Source organism: Pongo abelii, chromosome 12 (genome assembly GCF_028885655.2).
Source record: "Pongo abelii isolate AG06213 chromosome 12, NHGRI_mPonAbe1-v2.0_pri, whole genome shotgun sequence".
In the NCBI taxonomy this organism is placed as follows: Eukaryota; Metazoa; Chordata; class Mammalia; order Primates; family Hominidae; genus Pongo; species Pongo abelii.
In genome coordinates, this window is record NC_071997.2 from 45,795,952 (window position 1) to 45,819,744 (window position 23,793).

The following is a 23,793-nucleotide window of genomic DNA, read 5'->3' on the forward strand; positions in this document are numbered from 1 at the left end:
CTCAGGGAGTCATATATACCTGCATGATGTATCCCTAGCCCTAGTCTACCTCTGGAAGGATATGCAAGTACCTGATAATGTTTTTGCTTTTAGAAAAGGGACTAGGGGTCAGGTGGGGGAAGGAGACTCTTTGTTGTATACTCCTTTGGACTTTTAGAATTTTTTTTAACTATATGCATGCATGACCTATTTTTTAAAAAGACATCTTTTATGTAATAAATAAAAGAGCTGCAGTGCGACAGATTATCTATGTGTCTTGTGTTGGTGTCTGAGCTTGCTGGATTCATTTCCTTTCCCCTTGGGGCTGGTGAATACTTGTTTTCAAAACAAAAGTTCCTCCGTTATTAATCACCAGAGTGTTCAAATGTGGGAGAATCACACCTCTGTTCTTCAGCCTCTCTCTTTTCTGGTGTGAAACATTAAACAATCTTGCCACGCAAGTGCCCAGTAATTGCTGAGGGAATATTCAGGAAGCACCTACCAGAGGCAGAAGGCCAGGGGCCAGGAGACCTTGGTGAGGAAAGGAGGCGTGGGTGGGGCTGCTGACTGGGGGATGGGGGTGTCTGTGTGAGAGTTAAGGGCCCTCCAATGACTTGCCGTTTTTGATTTTCTGATCGCTTATCTGGGGAGGATGCCTGGAAAGGACTTTCTGATCTCTAAGACTAGGACAGTTGACTGTCTCATCTCATAGCATCAGGTTTTAAGGATACCTGAGATTTGTTTTAAGCGAGTGTGGGTAAGACACAGACATGGAAATAATTGTCACGAAGGGAGGAGTTTCTTTGCTCACAGATTCCTAGAAACAGGAGGCACAGCACACCATGCAGAGCCATGTTGGGGGCCACTCAGGGTCCGTCAGGAGAAGAGGGAGAAACCGGGGTGAGGGCCTTTAACACATTCCACATTAAAGGAAGGAAAGGGCAAAGCAGGGTGGGCAGGCTTGGGCTCGGCTGGTTTGAATAATCTCAGTAGGCTCTGGGGTGTATGGGGCTATCTCTGGTTGTCTAGCCCTGGCCCTGGGGTGACTGGGGCAGGTGGAGGGTGGCCTGGAATGTGAGAGTCCATCAGAGGTGGTGGCTGGAGCCTGGGCCCATGGATTGATTGGTTTGCATATGAAAGGTGTGTTGCAGGTGAGTTCTATTTTTTTTTTTGAGACGGAATCTCGCTCTGTCGCCCAGGCTGGAGTGCAGTGGCGCGATCTCGGCTCACTGCAACCTCCAACTCCCGGGTTCAAGCAATTCTGCCTCAGCCTCCTGAGTAGCTGGGATTACAGGCGCCCGCCACCACGCCCAGCTAATTTTTGTATTTTTTAGTAGAGACGGGGTTTCAACATGTTGGTCAGGCTGGTCTCGAACCCCTGACCTTGTGATCCACCCACCTCTTCCTCCCAAAGTGCTGGGATTACAGGCATGAGCCACCGTGCCCAGCCAGTGAGTTCTTTACTATCTCTAGCAATTGGCTCACCTTGTGGGGGGGCAGTTCCTCCAGAGTAAGCAAGGCCCCCAAGTACATCAGAATACAGAAAATAAAAAATAAACCATAAACACATGGTTACTACACCTCTGGACTGCCAAATGTGGTTGCTCGGGTTGTTGACAGCATAAGATATCTGGCCAAGCAGGTGAATGGGGCTGAAATCCAGACCAAGCTCTGTGGTATGTGGCCACAGAACTGCTTCCAGTTGAAAAGGCCAGTTTTCTTCTAATACATTCAAAAGCACCATGTGGGCTAGCACTATGGCACTTGTCTCAGGTTTCTGTTCTATATTATTTGTGATTATTTTGTAAATCTCTGTTTCCCTGACTGGACCCTTAGTTCCAAGGATGCCAGAATCTTGTCTGTGTTTCCCAGTGGACCAGAAGCTCCATGAGGGCAGGAATCAGGTCTTCTTTGCTCACCGTTGCCTCCCTGTACCTCCTTGTACCTGGTGCTCAGTACAAGCTGGCACGTACAGGGACTGGGTGCCTGTGGGGGGACAAATAAATGAACAGGCTTGAGGGTATGCAGGACTGCAAACTCCAGAATTATGTGTTATCTGCACCGTGGACTCTTCTATTTCTTGGCACTAAGAAGATCAAAATCTGTTTGCCTGCCATTGACTTGAGTAGGGTGAGTAGCATTCTTCTTCCTGCCAAGAGCTGGGCTCTTGTCCCTGCCTCTGTTTGGGCCAAGAAGGCAGCCAAGAAAGAGAGGCTTTCATTCTCAGTCTAGAGATTTTTTGTCAACTCTTCCCTGCTGTAATTCCCCCCAGTGTTTGTCCCTTCTTAGATGTGAGTGAAGAGTGAGTGACTGGGTGTACAACGTAGAAGAGATCCTCTGAGCCTGTAGGCTGTGGCCAGAGCCCTAGCTCCAATCTAAATGAGCACAGCCCAGCAGGAAGCTCCAGCCTGTGCCAGGCAGGGCCACGGGGGTGATTGCTGGAGAGAACCTGTGTTCCTGGTTTGCTTTGGCAACAAAAGAAAACACGAACTGGTTTTCAAAGAGAGGCGTTGGGGTTGTACTGCGTGTGTGCAAGTGTGTGCCCTCGCCTTCATAGGTGGAGGACAGAGGAATCTGGGAAACTTGCAACCACATGCAAACAGGAGAGGCATCCTTGCCACCCACCAGGTCTCATCCTTCAAAAGGGCAGTGTTGCTGAGAACCTAACAGAACTTGTGTTTTCATCTCTCTCTCCAGGTTTCCATTCTATTATGAACTAAAAATAGCATTTGTAGCCTGGCTGCTGTCTCCCTACACAAAAGGCTCCAGCCTCCTGTACAGGAAGTTTGTACATCCCACGCTATCTTCAAAAGAAAAGGTAATATATGCTGCCATGCCTTTCATTCTTTCTAGCAAGTGAGAAAATAAGTAATAAATAAAAAGGGATGATCTTATTGCAGGAGACTTCTCATTTGGCTCTCATTTGCCTCCAGCAAGTCATTCCTCCTAATCGTTTTTTTTAAGTGTATTTCTGAGACGTGTTTAGAAATAGTGGTGAAGTTCTCTAAAAGATGTTATTTGTCATTATTTACTGGAAAACATTTCCATAAATTGAAACAAAAGAAAGAAAAAATTCACTCAATTTAACCACGCAAAGTGAATTTCCTTCCTTTTGTCATGCTCAGCCCCTGTCTTTTTATAGACATGATTTTTACATAGACTATTTAAAATCTTACCTGGAAGCCAGGTGTGGTGGTGCATGCCTGTAATCCCAGCTACTCAGGGGTATAAGGTGGGAGAATCACTTGAGTCCAGAAGTTCAAAGCCAGCCTGGGCAACCTAGAGAGTCCCCATCTCTTAAAAAAAGAAAGAAAGATTAAAATTTTATGTGGATTTTTTTTTTTTTAAATGACTTTTAAAACTTAACATAAAATATTTGTATCCTGAGATCTTAAATGTGTTTGCACACAAATCCATTTCTACTTGGTCTTCGTAATACCCGTGATGATGTTCTCTTACTGCTAGATATTTAGATTGTCTCTACTTTTTCCTGATATAGATAGTTCTGCAGTGAGCACTACCATTCCTGGAGTTTAGTTGCTTCCTTTGATTGTCTTAGAATTAATTCCCAAGAGCAGGATTATTGAGTCAAACGATTCAAACATTGTATCATTCGTTAACTATATTACTTACTAAGCTGATTGTGTAGTGGGGTTTCTTAACATAAAATAGGAGCATCATAGGTGGCTTGATAGATTAATGTCTATTGTTTCTGAAAGTTGAATTCTTTGGACTAGAAAGGGGAAGGCTTTGGGAAACATGCCAGTTGAATGAGCAGGCTACTGTACAAGTTTCTGAAAATCTCTTTAGGAACTAGGACCGCAGCACTTCCTGTCTCAGAAGGGTGGATTTTGAGGAACGGATCCTTGTCTTGACCTGGTTATCAAATCTCTGCTCATCCTACTTCCCTTTCCTCAAATGCTGGGCTTCCCCTGAAGCTGCCAGTGTAACTTCCATTGAAGTGAAGGTGACTGACTCTTAAGAGTTGCCAAGAATCACTTCCAAAGGGGTGGTGGTGGGGGACAGGGGGTCACAGTTAGAGGGCCTGCTGCTGTGACTTCCTGGGGAAGCATTCCACAGGGAATCCAGCAGGAGGTTGCTGACCCACTTGCACACGTCAAAGCAATGGAAATACACTAATGTGCAGAACTTGACTGAGGCCAAATGTCATTGTCTTACCGAACTCTGAAATGAGCAGCTGTCATGAAAAACAGCCTTTTTTTTTTTTTTTTTGGGATGGAGTCTTGCTGTGTTGCCCAGGCTGGAGTGCGGTGGCACGATCTCGGCTCACTGCAACCTCTGCCTCCTGGGTTCCAGCAATTCTCCTGCCTCAGCCTCCCGGGTAGCTGGGACTATAGGCACGTGCCACCATGACTGGCTCATTTTGTATTTTTAGTAGAGATGGGGTTTTACCATGTTGGCCAGGCTGGTCTCGAACTCTTGACCTCAGGTGATATGCCCACCTTAGCCTCCCAAAGTGCTGGGATTACAGGCGTGAGCCACCGCACCCCGCCGACAAACAGCCATTTTCTTAAAACAATGACAACAACAAAACACTCCCAAACAAACAAAAAGAATACACCAAAGTTAATCCAAATTTGAACTAAACCAATATTGTACTTGGCTTTGGTCCCTGAAGAAGACCTCAATCCTGTTTTCCATCTCACCTTTACCTTGTTGCATGACACTGGATGACTTCTAATACCTGATTTTATTTGAATATCTGTAAAACAATCTCCCTTATCCAGTAATACTCATTTCTTTCGGCTTTGTAATCCCTCCCATCGATATACAAATGGGGTGATATTTGATTTTAGAATTAAATAACTATAGAATAACAGAATTTTAGAACTGCAAGGGCTCAACCCTGTCAAGATAAGGAAGATGACATGGTTATCATTTATTGAAACTAGCCACTGTGTTAGATGTTTTACTGGAATTACCTCATTTAATCCTCACCATGCTCCGCAAGTTGGGTATTGTCATTATCCTCGTTTTTCAGAAGACTAAAACTGTGTGTAGAGAGGCTAAGTACTTGCCAAGGTCTGACAGTCAGTTGGTGGCAGGTCTGAGGCTAGAAGCTCGGTTCTGGGCATTCTCTCCACCCTGGGTGCTTTCAGTGTCTGGTGAGTGGCTGTGTGTAGAATGGCAGGCAGGGCTGTCCACTTCCAGAACCTCCTGGAGCCCCCTGGAAGGTTAGAGGGCTTTAGAAACAATCTCAGGGCATCGCTGGATCCATAAGTTGCAGTGTTTTCAGAGTTCCCTTTTCTACTCTCCTGTATCTCTGCTCTCCCCTCTGCACACACACCCTCAAAGTGCCTACAGTTTTTCAGGTCCAGCAAGAACAAGGATTGGGCAAGCTGCCAAGCCCAATGCTCAGAGGAAAGGAAAGAGAACAGAGATGTATTTGAACCTTCCAACTCAGTGTGCCTCTGTTTTTCCTTTGACAGGAAATCGATGATTGTCTGGTCCAAGCAAAAGACCGAAGTTACGATGCCCTTGTGCACTTTGGGAAGCGGGGCTTGAACGTGGCCGCCACAGCGGCTGTGATGGCTGCTTCCAAGGTACTGTGCTGGAAGTACCACAACTACACGAGTCTCAGTCCCTCTAGTTTGCCCTGCTCATCACCTGTGCAACCACACAGAACGGGCTAAGGACCAATCAGTGGTTTTTCATCTTTTAGGGGTCCTTTTGAAAATCTGATGGAAAAAAATGCTGAATCTTGCCCCAGAAAATTCTCACCCCCCAACACACATGCCCACATACTTGCAATATCAAGAGGTTCCCAGAGCCCCTGAAACTCATCTGTGGGTCCCAGGTTAAGAATTTCTAACTTATCCAACCCCACTGGAAACAAGAAAATAATAGAATTTCTAACTTACTTGGCACTTAGGCCTGGGAGAAACTGAAGAGGGCAGGGGAGAGAGGGAGAGAGTGCTTCTCTGCAGTTTCCTAGGGTGCACTGGGAGAGTCACCTAAATGCAATGGACAGGTGGAGAGACTACCTGAGTAAGCGGGTGGACTCACTCACGCTCATGTGGTCCAGCAGATCCAGGGGAAGGAACCCAGGTCCCAGAATAAGTTGAGTGGTTCAGACGTGGAGGTCAGTAATGTGCCAAGCCATAACAACTGAGGCAGAGGAGGTTTGAAATAAACACCGGTCTGTGGGATGTTGCGGTGTGAGCATTACTTCTTTCTCTATTCTCTCCAGCCCTTTTCAAAACTGTGTTTCTTCCTAGCGTCTTCTCACATCACCCTCTCGTTGTTGTCGTCAATTTGTCATTATTTACGTAGACCTGAAAAAGTTAAATTGGTCAGATATTTCCTCTCATGTGAAATCAGCAGATCATCCTAGTGTTCCCCAGTGACAAGCCCAACAACCATATGTGGAGTAGAGACCTACGTTCAGCTGGTGGTGGAGGGAAGGCAGTTATGCTGATGTTTGGAAAGACAGTGGTTGGGAGGTGAGTTGTATTAGCATAAGGAAGTTAGTCCCTTGTGGTGATGTGAGGGTTTTGGGAAAGGAGGCAATGGGGCTGTAAAAGGTTTGCAAGATGATTAGTACAGATCTTGGTGCTCTATGAGCATTGTGTGGATGGCAGGATGGAGGGTGCTGAGAGCCCATTTCAAGAGACTGAGCTGGGTTTTCCTTGCCCTGAACCAAAGAGAAGCACATTAGGATCATTTCTGGAAGAGACTCAGCACACTGGGCCGGGTGGTTGCTTGAAAAGTACCTTTCAGGAAGCCAAGGAATTCTGCAGACAAAGCCTGGGCAAGAGGGAAGGGGAACCAAAAATGAATGATTCCTCTTTCAGACAAGACCAGCTCCATCTGTCACACAGAATTGTAGCTAGGTGTCCCGCCATTCCATATGGCAGATCTCGGGGTTGGGGGTCCAGGGGGTCTCTGCCCCCTTTACTATAATAGCTGCTGGCAAAATGAGGGATCCCAGTGAGTATCTTTGGAAGGGAAATTCTGCTTTGGTTTCCCAAGATCAATCAGGATTTACAAACAGCAATAAATTCCAAGAACCTTCTATTTGAGATGCAACCATTTTATGCTTTAATCTTTAAGCTGAAACAAAAGAGAACTCAGAATTGCTAAATTCTGAATTCATTAAGCCAACCTGGCAACGTAAAGCTACGGAAACCCTGTCTCAGCCTCTCTCTACCCCATCTGTTCTGCCTCTGAAGTCTAAGGAAAACAGGCTGCTGCGCTTTCCTCCGTTCGTTCATGGAGTATAAACGTGCTGTATCTGTCAGGGTGGTTCAGTGTGGGTCACCTGGTGACACAGCTGCGTGCATGTAGATTTCATTCTGAAAATAACTTCCGCAGGCCATCCTTTTCTGGGTCTGCCTCAAGATGGAGCCTCCAGAGTCTTCCTATCATCCTGGCCAATCACTGCCTGTCCCCTAACCACCTGGGAAGCCTGTGAGCCCGTCTTCTCCATCCAGGCACCTTATAGCAGCTGAAACCTAAAAGAAGCGCCAGACAGTCTGAAAGTTGCCTCAGGAAATAAGTGCTCATTAGTTCTTTCCAGCTGGACTAATGTAATGAGGGACATCTGCTTTCTGTTGAATTTGGTTTCAGATGAGAAAATTTTCTGCCTTGTGGGGCTTTGCTTTTTCTCTCTAAATATAAATATCTGGAGAGAGAAAACACATATTCTCTTCTAAAAATAATGCCCTCTATTTTTGAAACAGATGTGTACTTAAATAAAAGAAGAAGTAAAATCCAAAAATCCAATCTAGCTGAGGTGTACATCAGTGGTTTCCATAGCAACAGTAGATCACTTCAGGCCTTGGTCAAAGGATGATGACTCACCAGTGGGTCCAAATCTGGCTTGCATGCCCAAGCCACCTGGAGAGCTTTGCTTTTTATTTTTTTTTAATAGATTCTCAGATGTGCTGAATCAGAATCTCAGGCAGTGGGCCCATGAATCTCTATTTTTAACAAGTTCCCCAGATGATTTTTAAACAGCCAGCTCTGTACAAGTCACTGCCTGAGGCCCCATACAGAACCATAGGGGGCACAGGTGATTAGGGTTAAAGTAGTTGATTTCTGTAACATTCCTGGAATGCAGATTCACCTCCTTGGAAGCCTTAACCTTGAGAATGAGGAAAGCAGTGGCTGTGTGGGAACCGGGCAGTGGGGAGGGGGAGACTGGTGTTTATTTCTCCAAAACTTACTGCCAATTGAGAAATACTATGATTGGACTACAAATTCTCCCACTGTTTTTTTTTTTTTTTGAGATGTAGTCTTGCTCTGTCGCCTAGGCTGGAGTGCAGTGGTACAATCTCAGCTCACGGCAACCTCCGCCTCCCGGGTTCAAGCAATTCTCCCTGCCTCAGCCTCCCAAGTAGCTGAGATTACAGGCGCCTGCCACCATGCCTGTCTAATTTTTATATATTTAGTAGAGACTGGGTTTTGCCATGTTGGCCAGGCTAGTCTTGAACTCCTGATCTCAGGTGATCCTCCCACCTCAGTCTCCCAAAGTGCTGGGATTACAGGCATCCCACATCTTTTGTAGTGCTCCCAAGAGCCTAGCACAGTGCCTTGCACCTGGCTGACCCCTTATCAACCTTGTTGATTACCCAAGGGGAATAATTAGAGCAACTGCCTGAAAAAAAGACACCCTGCAAAGTCACCCATGGCTGGGGTGACTATATAATTTATTGTTCAAACCAGGACACATTTGAGAATGTAAAAGATGCTTATAATAATTATTCTGAAACAGCATGTCTAAACTAGGCCTGTTTGGCCAGTCATGGTGGCTCACACCTATAATCCCAGCACTTTGGGAGGCTGAGGTGGGAGAAATGCTTGAGCTCAGGAGTTAGAGACCAGCCTGGGTAACATAATGAGACCCTGTCTCTACAAAAAATTAAAAATTAGCCAGGCATGGTGGCATGTGCCTATAGTCCCAGCTACCTGGGAGGCAGAGGCAGGAGGATCATCGCTTGAGCCCAGGAGGCAGAGACTGCAGTTAGCCATGATCATGCCACTGCACTCTAGCCTAGGTGACAGAGTAAGACTTTGTCTCAATAAATAAATAAAAAATAAATAAATAAGTAAAATTAAATAAATAAATAAAATAAACGAGGCCTGTCCCAAGGAAACCAGGATTTATGATCAGGTGATTCCTGGCTTCATTTTAAATTTCTTGGACCTGCCTGTCTTCTCCTCCCACAAAACACCCTCAACTTACCAATCAGTTCTCACTCTCAGTATCTACTGCATTTAGTGAAAGGGATGCAAGAGAGAGTGTTGCATGGTGAGAATACTCTTCCTTAGGATCATTCCTGGAAGAGACTCAGCACACTGGGCTGGAATTACAGGCCAGGAAACAGATTAGTTCTGACAGATTAAATGGAGGCTGGGATAAAATGATGGGATGAAAGAGTAATTCTTCCTTCTATCTTCTTTTTTCCATACTTCAGTGACTTTCTACGAGGAAACTATGGAGCTTAAACTGAAGAATGAAAAATCTTTTGACTACACTTTTAGTTAATCCTTTCAAAAATAATGTTGAGCCCTGTGTCCTTTCTCTAATAAAATTAATGTTTGCAGGAGTGTTTTTTGTATCATCATGAATTGTGGAAAAAATTTGTAAATCACATTATTATATAAATAGAAGTCCTGACCAGGCATGGTGGCTCATTCCTATAATCCCAACACTTTGAGAGATCGAGGCAGGCAGATCACTTGAAGCCAGGAGTTCGAGACTGGCCTGGGCAACATGATGAAACCCCGTCTCTCCTAAAAATACAAAAATTAGCCTGGTGTGGTGGCATGCACCTGTAATCCCAGCTACTCGGAAGGCTGAGGCAGGAGAATCGCTTGAACTTGGGAGGTGGAGGTTGCAATGAGCCACTGCACTCCAGCCTGGGCGGCAGAGTGAGTGAGACTCTGTCTAAACAAACAAACAAACAAACAAACAAAAAAAAACAACAAAAGGAAGTTCTTATTAATTATTTTTTATATAAGGTCTTTCTAGGTTGCTTAGGCTGACCTTGTATTTCTTGGTTCAAGTGATCCTCCTACCTCAGCATTCCAAGTAGCTGGGATTACAGGTGTGCACCACCATGCCCAGCTTATTAATGTTAATATTACTGTTTTGTCTTAGAACTGGAAGAGCTAAAACAAACAAAAAACATCAGGCATGAGAAATTTCTTCTGGGGAATTTAACCCCTATCCCACCCTCAATTTCCTACAAGGCTAACCCCTATCCCCGGGAAGTGTTGATGCATCTTTCTTTGAGTGAAAACTGCTGTGCATCCTTCCTGAGGACACACTTCTCAAGAACCCTCTGTCTCAGCATTCCTAGTCTCTACTGACTCTGCTCCTAAATGCTGCCTGTCTCCTAACCCGTAATTCCATCCAGAGGGAAAACTGAACCCCAGGTCTTTTTAAGACTGGAAATGAAAAATCTCTCTCTTAAAAAAAAATAATGCTCTAGAAATTTGTTAAGTAAAACATATTCTCACATGAAAAATAAACCATAGGCTGGCCACGGTGGCTCACGCCTGTAATCCCAGCACTTTGGGAGGCTGAGACGGGTGGATTACCTGAGGTTGGGTGTTTGAAACCAGCCTGACCAACATGGAGAAACCCTGTCTCTACTGAAAATACAAAATTAGCCGGGCGTGGTGGTGCATGCCTGTAATCCTAGCTACTCGGGAGGCTGAGGCAGGACTTGAACTCGGGAGGTGGAGGTCGCGGTAAGCCGAGATCACACCATTGCACTCCAGCCTGGGCAACGAGTGAAACTCTGTCAAAAAAAAAGAAAGAAAGAAAGAGAGAAAGAGAGACAGAAAGAGAGAAAGAAAGAGAAACCATAGTGAGACGAACCACTGAACTAAAGTTTTAAAACCATGGGGTCTCCAGGCTACCTTACTTCCCTTGCAGTTTGAACCACATACTAGGTTTCTTCTGCCTGCTGAATTCTCAGACCTGGTAGACCAACATTTGTTTTTCACTTGTCTCATAACTCGAAAAATAATGTTTTAGTTCCCCTGGTGATCTTGTCTCTAGAACATTTCCAGTAGTACCAATACTATTACTATAGTCCACCTATTGAAGAAAGCTGCTCTAAGTAAAACCAGCATTCTGTGAATTAGGGATCCTTCTCTTGCAGTTTGTTTTCAGAGTTGTGTTTGTGTGTATATGGCTCCATCCTCCACCATCCCCAAATCTGGTATTGTAAGCTTCTTGAGATGAGGGGCTCTGGCTTCTTTTCCTTTGTTTCCTGCTTAAAAAATAAACAAAAACAGAATGTTTAGTGCTTTGCACTCATAGCTGTTGATTAAGCCTTGTTGATTGATTTGAAGTATATACCTTTTTGATTCCTCCAAACCTGCCCTGTCTAGTATGGTAGCCACTTGCCACATGTAGCTGTTTAAATTTAAATTAATTAAAATTGAGTATACCGGCTGGGCGCGATGGCTCACGCCTGTAATCCCAGCACTTTGGGAGGCCAAGGCGGGCAGATCATGAGGTCAGGAGATCAAGACCATCCTGGCTAACACGGTGAAACCCCGTCTCTACTAAAAATAAAAAAAAATTAGCCAGGTGTGGTGGCAGGCACCTGTAGTCCCAGCTACTCGGGAGGCTGAGGCAGGAGAATGGCATGAACCAGGGAGGCAGAGCTTGCAGTGAGCCGAAATCGCTCCACTGCACTCCAGCCCGGGCGACGGAGTGAGACTCTGTCTCAAAAAAAAAAAAAAAAAAAAAAAATTGAATATATGTTGGGGACCAGCCTCAACACCACCCTTAGGGTACCTGAAGTCCGGTGGCGACAAAGGAATGAAAAGAGACAGGTTAAGAATTCCTAAAGGTGGGAGCCAGGGGGCCAGTTGCAAAATGGAGGCTGCAAAAGGCCCAGAGTTCTGGTCTCCACAGTATTTATTGAGTACGATCACTTAGATCTAAGAAGCAGATGTTCAGGGCAAAACAGTGAAAAGGAGGCAGTACGTCATAGGCGCAATCTATAGCAATAGTGGTTTAAATGAATCTCCTTTGTGCTCAAACAGCACATCTTTAACTTATCGGAGAGTAGCTAGTGGGAGCAGGCTTAACCAGGAGCCTGCACGTCTGTCCACATTCCAGTGTTTCAAAGGAGTGTCTTTCTCCTTGAACACAGTGTTTACAGATAAGAGAGCGGGTCTCACTCTGAGCATGGGGACATGATGGCAATTAGGAGGCTTTCCTCCTCAGAGGCCTCTTGTGGCTTTCCACAACTTATTGTCCCATATTTTTATGGTCAGTTTATACAGGCACCCCACAACCCCTTTTCCCAACAGTATATCTAAAATTGAATTCCTCAGTTGTACTAGCCCCCCACCCCCTTTTTTTTTGAGACAGTGTCTCACTCTTGCCCAGGCTAGAGTACAGTGGCACAATCTCAGCTCACTGCAACCTCTGCCTCCCGGGTTCAAGCAATTCTCCCTGCCTCAGCCTCCCGAGTAGCTGGGATTACAGGTGCCTGCCCCCACGCCTGGCTAATTTTTGTATTTTTTAGTAGAGACAGGGTTTCACCATGTTGGCCAGGCTGGTCTTGAACTCCTGACCTCAGGTGATCTGCCGGCCTCAGCCTCCCAAAGTGCTGGGATAACAGGCATGAAGCCACTGCACCTGGCTGTACTAGCCCCATTTCAAGTCCTCATTCGCCAGTATGGCTGATAGCACATTTCCATTATTGAAGAAAGTTCTTTTGGACAGCACTGCCCCAAGCCCTCTGTTAACCCTCCAGGGTTCTCCTTTGCCTCTTTTTCACCCCTTTGCCCACAGTTGCTCTGGCTTCGACAGGACACCCACCCCTCCTTACCTACTCAGCTCCTTGGGGCCTCTGTATATAAGGTTCACCAGGAGCTGGAAACTCAGCCTATAGCAGCACCCATGCTGTAGCTCTTATTTCTTCTTCCTCTTTACTGGTCTGGCCCTGCTTTCACACCATGACCTCTGCTTTCCTGACTTGCTCTCTGAAACTCAGGCACTTGGCCTGCAATTATAGTCAGTGGCCAACAGCGGATAGCCAAGCCTTGGTTATAGTCCTTAGCATCTGAACAGCCAGGCACAATCCACTGAGAGTTAGATTATTTTGTTTTTCCACTTAAAAAAAAATTTCCCACTCTTTCCTTAAAAAGAAAAAGAAGCTCTACAAAACAGTTCAGCACAATAGGAAAAAAAAAAGCCCTCTCCCACATATCCTTATCTTTTATCCATCAGTGCTCTATCTAAATGTCTAGCTTGAGTAAAATACTGCTTTTAAGTCACCATGAAACTATTTTTGGAATCAAAAGCTCATTTGAGGAAGTTCGTAAGCCCAGTGATTTGGGGTTTCTGACCTGACTGGAGTCAGTTGCCTTGCCTTTGTTTTGCTTTCTAGCAAAAAAAAAAAAAAAAACAAACAAAAAAAAAAAACTACCTGTTTACAATTAGTCAGAGGGCAGGCATTGATTTTCTTTTTATAAAACCTCCCTGTGTCAGCTCATACTTAGGAGATATTTCCAAGGACAGAGAAGAGATGACTGCTGTCCCCTACCCAGATCCATATGTTTCACCTCTCTGGCTTTAGTCTCTACCATCTATTGAATCAAAGAGGGTAAGGATTCCAGAAAGCCCTGTGTTTGTCTCTTCATCCCTCAGAGGAGCATTTCCTGGGCACTGTGCTAGCTCACATCAAGTTAGCCCTCTTTCTTCGTTTTTTAGCCAAGGACTATGTGACATGAAGTTAATATTTAGAATTCACCATGGCAACCATTTTTAAACACCAAGATTATTTAAACTGTTACGGACAAACTGCTGAAAAAGTTTGGAAGTATTCCTTACCCTCCAGTCTCCCAAATATTAGTCAACTCATACCCAAGTTTCACTCTCAAAACGTGTCGAAGCAGAACCAAGCAAGACTTTTTACCAGCGTGCTGGATTCTGGCTCTCCCAGCGTTTCTACCTGGAGTGTTACCTCACCTCACACTGCTCCATGCATAGTGAAGTGGATTCAAATGAATGAAACACCCACATCACACTCAGCTGAAGAGGAAGGGCCAGGAATTCACATAGAGTTGGTGGTCTGACATTACTTACCTGCTCTGTTCTGTGGCTACCTGTGGAGACTATGCAGCCTGATGCCTCAAGGGTCCAAGAGGAAATGGGGAAGCCTGCCTGCCTGACCTCACAGGGCCCAGTGAACCTAGAGGTCTGAGGAAACATTTGAGGATCATGAGTGAGTGGGAAGGGCTGTCTCTTGGCTGTGGTGACACGGCACCTCCTCGTTCTCCTCTTCTCTCTGATTCCCCTCTCATGTTTGCCTCCTCCCTCCTTTCCTCACTCCTCAGTGTTAGATGAATTTCTCTGGGCCCCACCTTTCTCTCCTCTCTCTCCTAGCACCATCTCATCTTGTCCCTCACCTTCAGCTGTCACCTGATGACCTGGTTCCCAGCTGGGCTTCTCTGCCCAGGGCTCAATCCAAGTGTTCCTGGTTCTCTGCTGAACATCTCCCTTGTTTCCTTCGTACTTTAGTCAACAGTCCTGTAACTCCAAATCTGCCCTTCCGTGTGTCCCACGTCTGATGATAATGAAATTACCATCTTGTCAGGCACCCAAGCTCCAAATCTCTGTTACCTTTGATGCCCCACCTTCCTCCCACTTACTCTTCAAGTCCTAACCATTTGACATCCCTTCTCTGCTTTTGGACCTTCCTCCACACCCTTCCTTCTAGCTTGGACTGTTGCAGTAGCTACCCAAATGGTCGACTGCTCTCTCCCTTCCTGTTTAAGTCCTGTGCAGTCCGACCCTGATCCTAGCCTTTCAGTCTTGTCTCTCCTTACCTCTCTGGCTCTTGTGATACTGCATTCACAGAACTGCCTTCTGTACTATTCTGGAAATAGCAACTCTGAGCGCTGTTTCCAGAATTTTCTCTTTCTTGCCTCTGCCTTTGCTCATGTTGGTGCTTCATCTACCTCTGTTTCTACCTCTTTGAAATCCTCCCCACTCTTCCAGGTGAATGCCATCTCCTCCATGAAGCCTCCTCTGATCCCTAGGTAGAACTGGCCTCTCACTCCTGGGTCCTCTGCACTAATGTCATCATGTATATGTGTCTTACCTGCATCTCCATAGGTGCTCAGTAAATGTTAAAGGAATGAAAGACTGTTGTGCATATTTTTAGCTGCCATGACCAACAGAGCAATACTTAGAATCAAGGATATCCAAGGTTGGGCTTTGGAGATAAGCAGGCCAGGTTTAAAAGTCCCAGCTCCCTACTTACTGCTGTACCTCTGTGAACCTCGCTTCTTCACCTGCAAACAGGGATGATCATAGTACCTGCCACAGGAGTTATGAGGCAGTGTAAAGACTTCACAGAATGCAGAGCTCATAATAAATGTTTAATAAAGGTTGCCTGTTATTTGCTCACATATCAGTTTGATCTCAGGCTGATTATGATCTTCTCTTTCTTCACTGTTGAACAGAATAAAAAAAAACAAGTCAGGCCCTGGTATTGGGATGTTATTTACAAGTCAGGCTCTTCTGTACTGGCAGCTGACTTTCCTACCTTGTCCTGGCCCACCTCACATGTGCTGTGTCTTCCTGCACAAGCCATGCTCCCCTGGGCTCAGGGTTCCCCACTGTTCTGGGCCTGACTTTTCATAGGGGTGCTTCTTCCTCCTCTTCCACCCTGAGGTGTGTGGGCCCCTGAGGGGCAGCTTATGACATGTGAGCACCTGCCACCCGCCAAGACAGGAGGAAGGTCAAACATGGGCTGCTGGAGCAGCTGGAACCCTCACTTCAGGGAGGAAACCAAGCAGGGGTTTGAGTGACTTGCCCAAGGTCATGCAGCTGTTAGTTGTTGAGCCGTGATCAGCACCAGGGTCTCTAGTTCCTCCAGTATCCTTGCATCACTCCAAGCCCTCCCCATCACAACACACACACCCTAAACTGACACTTCCTGGCCATTTTTGTGCTTGGATTACACTACCAGGCCCTGGTGGCTGAGTACCTGGACTGTCCCTCACTGAGGATTTTAGAGTCTGTCACACCCCAGGGTACTGCTCTTCTGACGATCGATCAGCTCTCTCGGCCTTGCGGCAAGGCTGGGAAACACTTAATGCAGGGTGAAGGAATGAGGATCACAAGTACCTGTCACCGTAAGTCACAGTTTCTGTAAAGCTCGATCACGTGCGATAGGTGGGCATGTTTGCACACCAGTATAATTAGAGCTCACTTTGCACCAGCGGCTGGGCAGATTTGTCCTGTGGGTCCCCCTTCCCACCCTTAGTCCTTCGTGCCTTCTCATTGTCCCTTTCCAGCAGGGCCTTTGCCTCTGAAGGAGGAAGCATAGACGAGGCAAAGCTTCCAGCTGAGACATCCACAGGTGAGGCCGGGGCAGATGCTGTATGTGGAGGGTCCCTCCTGGTGTACTCTCCATCACCAGGCAAGGGCCTGGCTCAGATGGCCAGGCTTGGTCTGGCTACAGAGACCCGACTCGCCTGAGCAAGTCATTGGTCATTGGTCAGCACAGGCCTTTCTCACCTCCCAGGCTTCCACTCCTCACCTCCCATCCAGCCTGCTCTGAACCAGAAGCACCAAGCCCGCCTCCCTCACCAGTTAATGCTTGTTCTTGCCTGCTGTCTCTCCTTAAGGGCACTTCCCAGAAAGGAGACTAGAAAATACCGTCTGTATTCCAGACAACCACGTGCCTGCTGCAAAGTGAGAGAAAAGGGGAGAACAGATACTGGGGGCAAGTTCTTGGTGTGTGCCACGTGGCATATCTAGGATGTTCTCATCATTCAACATCCTGCCTCCTTCACACTGCTCACCTCTCAAAAACCTTCAGTGGAGTACTCAGTTTATTGTCAAAAACCAAGTTTAGGCAGCTGAAGCCGAATTCTCCCAGGCTGGTCTCCTTTTACTCACTGGCACCAAAGCCTCTTCTCCCCAGGTGGGTTCACTCACCGTTTCCCAGGTGCACCTTGGGTTTTCATCCACTCTCACGCCCTGGCCCAAAGCACTTCCCCGCCAGCACGCACCTTCCCCCGCCTGCTTCAGAGGATGCAGCCCTCACCTCACTCCTCACTCGGGTTTGACCCCTTGTGTGAGAGGATGAGGCCTCTGCGCGTGCCTAGCCATGGTGACGGTGCCATCCCCTGCCCTGTACTCTGGCATGATGTTGGTCATCTTTGTCACTTGTGGCCTTGTATGCACTTTTGTGTCTTGATGCCCCAGCTAGACTGTGAGCTCCATGGGAGCAGGGACCGTACCATCCTCGTCTTTGTTCCTCTGCGGTGCTTCACGCAGAGCTTCGTGAACACTCCAGCAGCATCTGTTGCGAGTGAGTGAATAAATGGGTGAGTGAGCGAGGGAGTGCTGTCAGGAAAGAGGTGAAGATATGGCTCCCTTCAACCCCATTTTGTTGCCTTGGTGCCCATGGCTTTTTTCTCCTTTTCCCCTTCATCAGGTGGCTCGACTCTTTCATTTTATCTTCTCTTTGGACCTGAGAGAAGGGCAGGTAACCCTGTTGAGAGGTGTGACTAACTCCAAACTGATCCAGTCGGGCGGCGAGGCCAGGCCGCCGGCTCTGCTCACCAGCACGTGGTCTGGATCAGAGGCAGGTGTCCCCCCTGCCTTGGCACCTGCGTGTGCGTGTGTGTTAATCCATGTGGGGCACACAGAGCCGGGCTCCACTTCATTGTCTTTCCAGAGACTCTTATGGTGTGAATTTGGTAGCATCTAACATGTGATTAACTTACTTGGGTTTTTTTTTTTTCTTTGTTTAATGCCTGGAGAATGGATTGAATTTGATGATGGATGCTATTGCAGTAGAAATTCTCCTTCTCTGTTTGGTTTGTTAATCCCATTTTGTGTCACAGACAAGGGCCTGGTCCTCATGCAGCATGTCATTGGGAGCCTGCTTGGCTTGGATGTGGCGCATGTATGGCTGTGGAGGCTCACTCCACCAGTGAGGCGGGCACCCCATGGGGTTTGGAAGGAAGTACTAACTCCTTCTGAATTACCGGTGGGAAATGTGGTTGTGCTGGTGGCTTTGTTATGAATTTCCTGACTCACTAAAACCCTTTGTCTTTATTGTTGTCCTCAGTAGCAGGCATTAGATATTGTGTCAAGTGAGATGGGCTAAACTTCGTGCTTTGCTGGAGCCTTCCCCTGTGACTTGGTGTGTCCCTCTGGAAAAGAGGACCTCATTAAGGGCTCAACACTCATTCAGTTTCTGGAGATACCATGTACTCCTTCTTAGTTCTGTGTTGCTGTTATTGCTGTTTTAATTACTCCTATGTCTTTTTTTTTTTGGTCTAGATGGCATTGCTCAGCATCATGCACACTGTATATTCACAAAATAGGTCCTCAGGGTGACCTTAAGTGAGTGCTGCAGGTGTTACTGAAAATTAAATTGTACTTATTTTTTAAAGGTAATGCATGTTCTTGGTGCAGAATTATAAAAGGACAAAAGAGAGTGTCCAGTGAAGAGTAAGTCTTACTCTTACCCCTGCCTTCCACTGGCATGGTTGTTTACAAAGAAACCACGTAGCCTTTTTGCAGTCATTTCCGCTATTCAGATACATCCCTGGCCATGAACAAGGTATAAGTGGACCCCCATCTCCTTAGCACACAAAACTACAAAGACCTCACTTAGGGTGGATTGAAATGGCCGTTCTCAGTGGTGACAAATACTAACACATATTCCTTCTTTTTCTACCTGGTCTCCATCTTCACCTACCCAAGTCCTCCACCCACCCAAGTTCAAGCGCAGTCTCCTCTGGGACGCCTTGCCTCTCCGATGTGTGCCCTCTGCCCTGTGCACCCACAGCCCTCTGACACTTCTTATACACTCCTTGCAGACACATCTCAAGGCTTGTTCAGCAGGATCCTCTTTCAGGTCTGGGACCCTGGCTGATGTATCAGGCTGAGGTGGGGATTTCCCACTGTCACACTTCACCCAGGCAGCAGCTCCATAAATGGTCATACGTTCATTTATGCAACTCTTTAACCCCAAATGTGTATCAAGTAGAGTGGCAGATGCCAAGGCTGCAATAGTGAATAAAACAGACAATAGAAATACTTAAATATCATTGTGTGGAGTACAAGAGAGAAGTACAGCTCAAAGGCTGTAGTGACAGCATATTACAGGGAACTGGGATGAGTAGAGAAAGCTGCTCTGAGAAGTGCAACCATATTTCATTGAATCTAAAAAGCTGTGGTTTCTGAGACACATCATTATCTTATGTTCCACTAAGAAAGATAATATTGCCAATTAAATTAGGACACAATGTTTTTTCACTTAGAATGTTTATTTATTTATTTATTTATTATTACTATTTTTGAGACAGAGTTTTGCTCTTGTTGTCCAGGCTGGAGTGCAATGGCACGATCTCGGCTCACTGCAACCTCTGCCTCCCGGGTTCAAGCGATTTTCCTGCCTCAGCCTCCGGAGTAGCTGGGATTACAGGCATGCACCACCATGCCCGGCTAATTTTGTGTTTTTAGTAGAGATGAAGTTTCTCCATGTTGGTCAGGCTGGTCTCAAACTCCCGACCTCAGGTGATCCACTCGTCTTGGCCTTCCAAAGTGCTGGGATTACAGGCATGAGCCACTGCGCCCAGCCAGAATGTTTATTTCTTCTTATTAAAAAGACTCTTAGACATCTTTTTTTGTCTCTTTTATAAATACATTAAAAGGAACACAGCTGGGCACGGTGGCTCACACCTGTCCCAGCACTTTGGGAGGCCGAGGTGGGTGGATCACCTGAGGTCAGGAGTTTGAGACCAGCCTGGCCAATATGGTGAAACCCCCTCTCTACTAAAAATACAAAAATTAGCCAGGCGTGGTTGTGGGCGCCTGTGATCCCAGCTACTCAGGAGGCTGAGACAGGAGAATCTTTTGAACCTGGGAGGCAGAGGTTGCAGTGAGCCAAGATTGTGCCATTGCACTCCAGCCTGGCTGACAAGAGCAAAACTCCATCTCAAACAAAAAACAACAACAAAAAAAAAAAAAAAAAAGAAAGAGAAAAAAAGGAACGCATTAGCACAATAAGTGGTTAAGATCTCTCTAACCTCACTTTTTCACTTTCAGAGTCTCCTGAATCACTTTTCAACTCAGCGTGTCAGTATCCACTTATGACTGTGCCATATCATTCTCTGTTCCTTCCAGTGTGTTGGGTGATGTCGAGCTGTTGTTTCTGGGATTTTCATTCATGCCAGTTTTGATGCTGCCAGTTTCTTGATCATACCAGAAAGTGTCAGTGAGATATGTGTTAGACAACTGAGATTCATATTCCTTTCTCAAACAGTTCTTAAATGGTTTGTTAATTAAACACTTAGGGGTTTCAGTTGTCCAGTTATGCCAGGGAAAATAACAACCAAGTATATCTATGTGTAGGCATTGACAATGATGTCAGGACAGCAGCAATTGTAAGACCCACCCCGATTTCAGAGATGAAAAATATGTCTTAAAATTACTGGATTAAGAAAATGTGGCACATATACACCATGGAATACTATGCAGCCATAAAAAATGATGAGTTCATGTCCTTTGTAGGGACATGGATGAAATTGGAAATCATCATTCTCAGTAAACTGTCGCAAGAACAAAAAACCAAACACCGCATATTCTCACTCATAGGTGGGAATTAAACAATGAGAACACATGGACACAGGAAGGGGAACATCACACTTCGGGGACTGTTGTGGGGTGGGGGGAGGGATAGCATTGGGAGATATACCTAATGCTAGATGACGAGTTAGTGGGTGCAGTGCACCAGCATGGCACATGTATACATATGTAACTAACCTGCACATTGTGCACATGTACCATAAAACCTAAAGTATAATAATAATTTTAAAAAAAAGAAAAATATGTCTTAAAATTGATGAAAATCATTTTCAAGAAGTCTAGGAGTAGGTGGGTGCTGTCATTATTATTCTGGTAACTTAGTGATGTCTTTTTAAATTTTAAAAATAGAGACAGAGTCTACCTATGTTGCCTGGGCTGGTCTTGAACTCCTGGGCTCCAGCAATCCTGGGCTCCAGCAATCCTCCCGCCTTATCCTCCGAAGTGCTGGGATTGCAGGCATGCACCACCAGATGGGCCTTCTCAGAGCTTTTAGTATGATAATGTGGCTCATGGAATTATGGGGAATATGGTATTAACGCTTTCCAAATTTAGAGAATCCAAATTTATTTCCCCAAAGTAGGGAAAGCAATTTTGCAGAATACCAATGAACAACTCGTGGTTCTTCCCAGAAGACAATGGTCCAGAATAACAAAGATTCTGCAGAGCGGAGCTGAACTGACAGTGTGGAATGGGGTTTGTGGAAAGTGAACAGGAAGGAATGAGATTTTGTGTAGAGACTGAGAAGGGCTGAAAGGTTTACAAATGAGAGAGGCATGCTGTTTTTTTTTTTTGTTTTTTTTTTTGAGATGAAGTTTTTGCTCTTGTTGCCCAGGCTGGAGTGCAATGGCGTGATCTTGGCTCACTGCAACCTCCGCCTCCTGGGTTCAAGAGATTCTCCTGCCTCAGCCTCCCAAGTAGCTGGGATTACAGGCGTGCACCACCACGCCTGGCTAATTTTGTATTTTTAGTGGAGACGAGGTTTCACCATGTTGGTCAGGCTGGTCTCAAACTCCTGACCTCAAGTGATCCACCTGCCTTGGCCTCCCAAAGTGCTGGGATTACAGGCGTGCACCACTGCACCCAGTCAGGCATATTGATTTTAACCGTCTCAGAGTGTTTTGATGGGCAAGGGCTAATTTGTTTTCAGGAGTCTTGTATCTGTGCCACTATAATTTCCTCGGACACAGGCCTAGGTTGATACTGAGCTATTATTATCTCCCTCTCTTTCCTAACCTCTGCCACTGCCAGTGTGATATTGGAGCTAGACTGGCTGGCTTCTGGGAGTTGAATGGAGCACTTTGCTAAAATGAACGTGTACGATGCCTGCTGTTGCTTTCTCTCACATATGTTGCTGAGCGACAATGAGCAAGAACTGGCAAACTGTATTGAGGGAATTCATCCCTGGCCGTTTATTTGGGCTTGGGGTCATGAAGCTCAGGAAGTGACCTTTTCCACCTCTGCTTTCAATAGCAACCTTTGTGTCTTAGGCAGCTTTCAATAGCTTTCAATAGCAACCTTTGTGTCTTAGGCAGCTTTCAATAGCTTTCAATAGCAACCTTTGTATCTTAGGCAGTAGCCACAGCATCAACATCATTATCATCATAGTTGACATTTTTGAAGACTAAATATGCAATGGGCTATGTGATGGGCACCTTAAGGATGTAATCTCATTAAATCCGCACCAGCAGCCGGCCATTTGGATCCTCTTCTGCAAATGAAGGTCTTGAGGCGGAGAGAGGTTAAGATCACTCAGCTGTTGAATGACAGGGCTGGAATTTGAATCAAGGCCTGACTCAGGAACTACTGTTCTCAATCTTCACTTTCTGTAGCTTCTGCTGGGGCACTTCTGTGTTGTATCTGTACATTTGTCATTTTACGCTTTCTCAGAAATCAAACTGCATTTTTGGTGTTTCATGTTAACACCTAGCACCATGTTCTTGCCCATAAAAAGTACTTGGTAATTGTTGAACAAGTAAAGTAAATGAAGAAATGAGAGGATGAATGAAAGAGTGAGTCAGTGAATAGTTTGCTTGAACACTAACCTAACATTGAGTTACTCACTTATAGTTAGCAGAATATTTTATCACTCATTTCAGAATCAAGTTTTGTTCCTTAGTCATCAAATTTCTTCTAAATTCTAGATGCTACCTAGAATGTTTCTGAGTAAAATAATCATGGATCATTGGCTGTTATATTTGAGGGGTTATATAATGGGTGTCTGGCTGGTCCAGCCTCCATTTTGTTGGCAAAGACCACCCAGCTGTTCCTGCCAAGGACGTGAGGCCTTGGACCCTTGCCCAACCATCACTCTAGAGCAGTGTCTGAGGTAACCAGGGTTATTTCTGTCTTTTTTTCACATAATATCCTCCAAATACTTCTTGGCCTGGACTTACAAGTCTATTTAAATAGTTTTCTTTGTGTTATTGTTGCTGGTTTCCTGGCGACTTGGTTTTTATATCTTTGGTAGATTGGGAACAGATCTAGTTCATATTTTAGTGCATCTTGCTTTTAGTCTGGCACGTCTTTCTTTTTATTTTTTTGAGACAGGGCCTCACTCTGTTGCCCAGACTAGAGTGCAGTGGTATGATCCCGGCTCACTGCAGGCTCTACCTCTTGGGCTCAGGCAGTCCTCCCACCTCAGTGTCCCGAGTAGCTGGAACTACAGACACATACCACCATGCCCAGCTAGTTTTTAAAATTTTTTGTAGATACAGGGTCTCACTATATTGCCCAGGCTGGTCTCAAACTCCTGGACTCAAGCAATCCTCATGCCTGAGCCTCCCAAAGTACTGGGATTACAGGCATGAGCCACCACACCTGGCCTCTTCTGGCATTTCTTCTAAACCTGCCTGCAAGCCCCTTTTGTTTCCCCCTCCCCTCTAATGAACTCATTTTGCATCTGCTCCTTGATCCTATCTGGATTTTTCACTTCAGCGAATTGCTGTGCTTTGTTGGTTCATTTTCATTATTTTTTATATTAAGTAAAATGAAAAAATCTTCCAAACCCTTCTCTCACCCCTGAAAACCTCTTACTCAACTGTTTTGGCCCTTGCTTGTTTCATCAATCCCACCAGCAGCCCTCTTGTCAGCGGCTTGAATTGATTTTGTGCTGATTTGTTGGTTCTGTTATGTCTGTTGTGCAGTATTGTCCCCAAGTCCCCCAGATCTCTGGGACCACTCTTTCCTTCATTATC

General features: G+C 45.7%; 1 protein-coding gene across 2 annotated transcripts in view; it reads left to right on the forward strand.

Moving 5' to 3' along the window:
• Positions 1–23,793, forward strand: part of REEP1 (receptor accessory protein 1) — a 123,649-nt gene that overhangs the window by 79,968 nt on the left and 19,888 nt on the right. For both annotated transcript variants that reach the window (XM_024242258.2, XM_054547956.2), the window contains exons 4-5: positions 2,677–2,797; positions 5,430–5,543. In XM_024242258.2, coding sequence (XP_024098026.2) covers positions 2,677–2,797; positions 5,430–5,543 — 235 coding nt within the window. The remainder of the gene's footprint in view (positions 1–2,676; positions 2,798–5,429; positions 5,544–23,793) is intronic.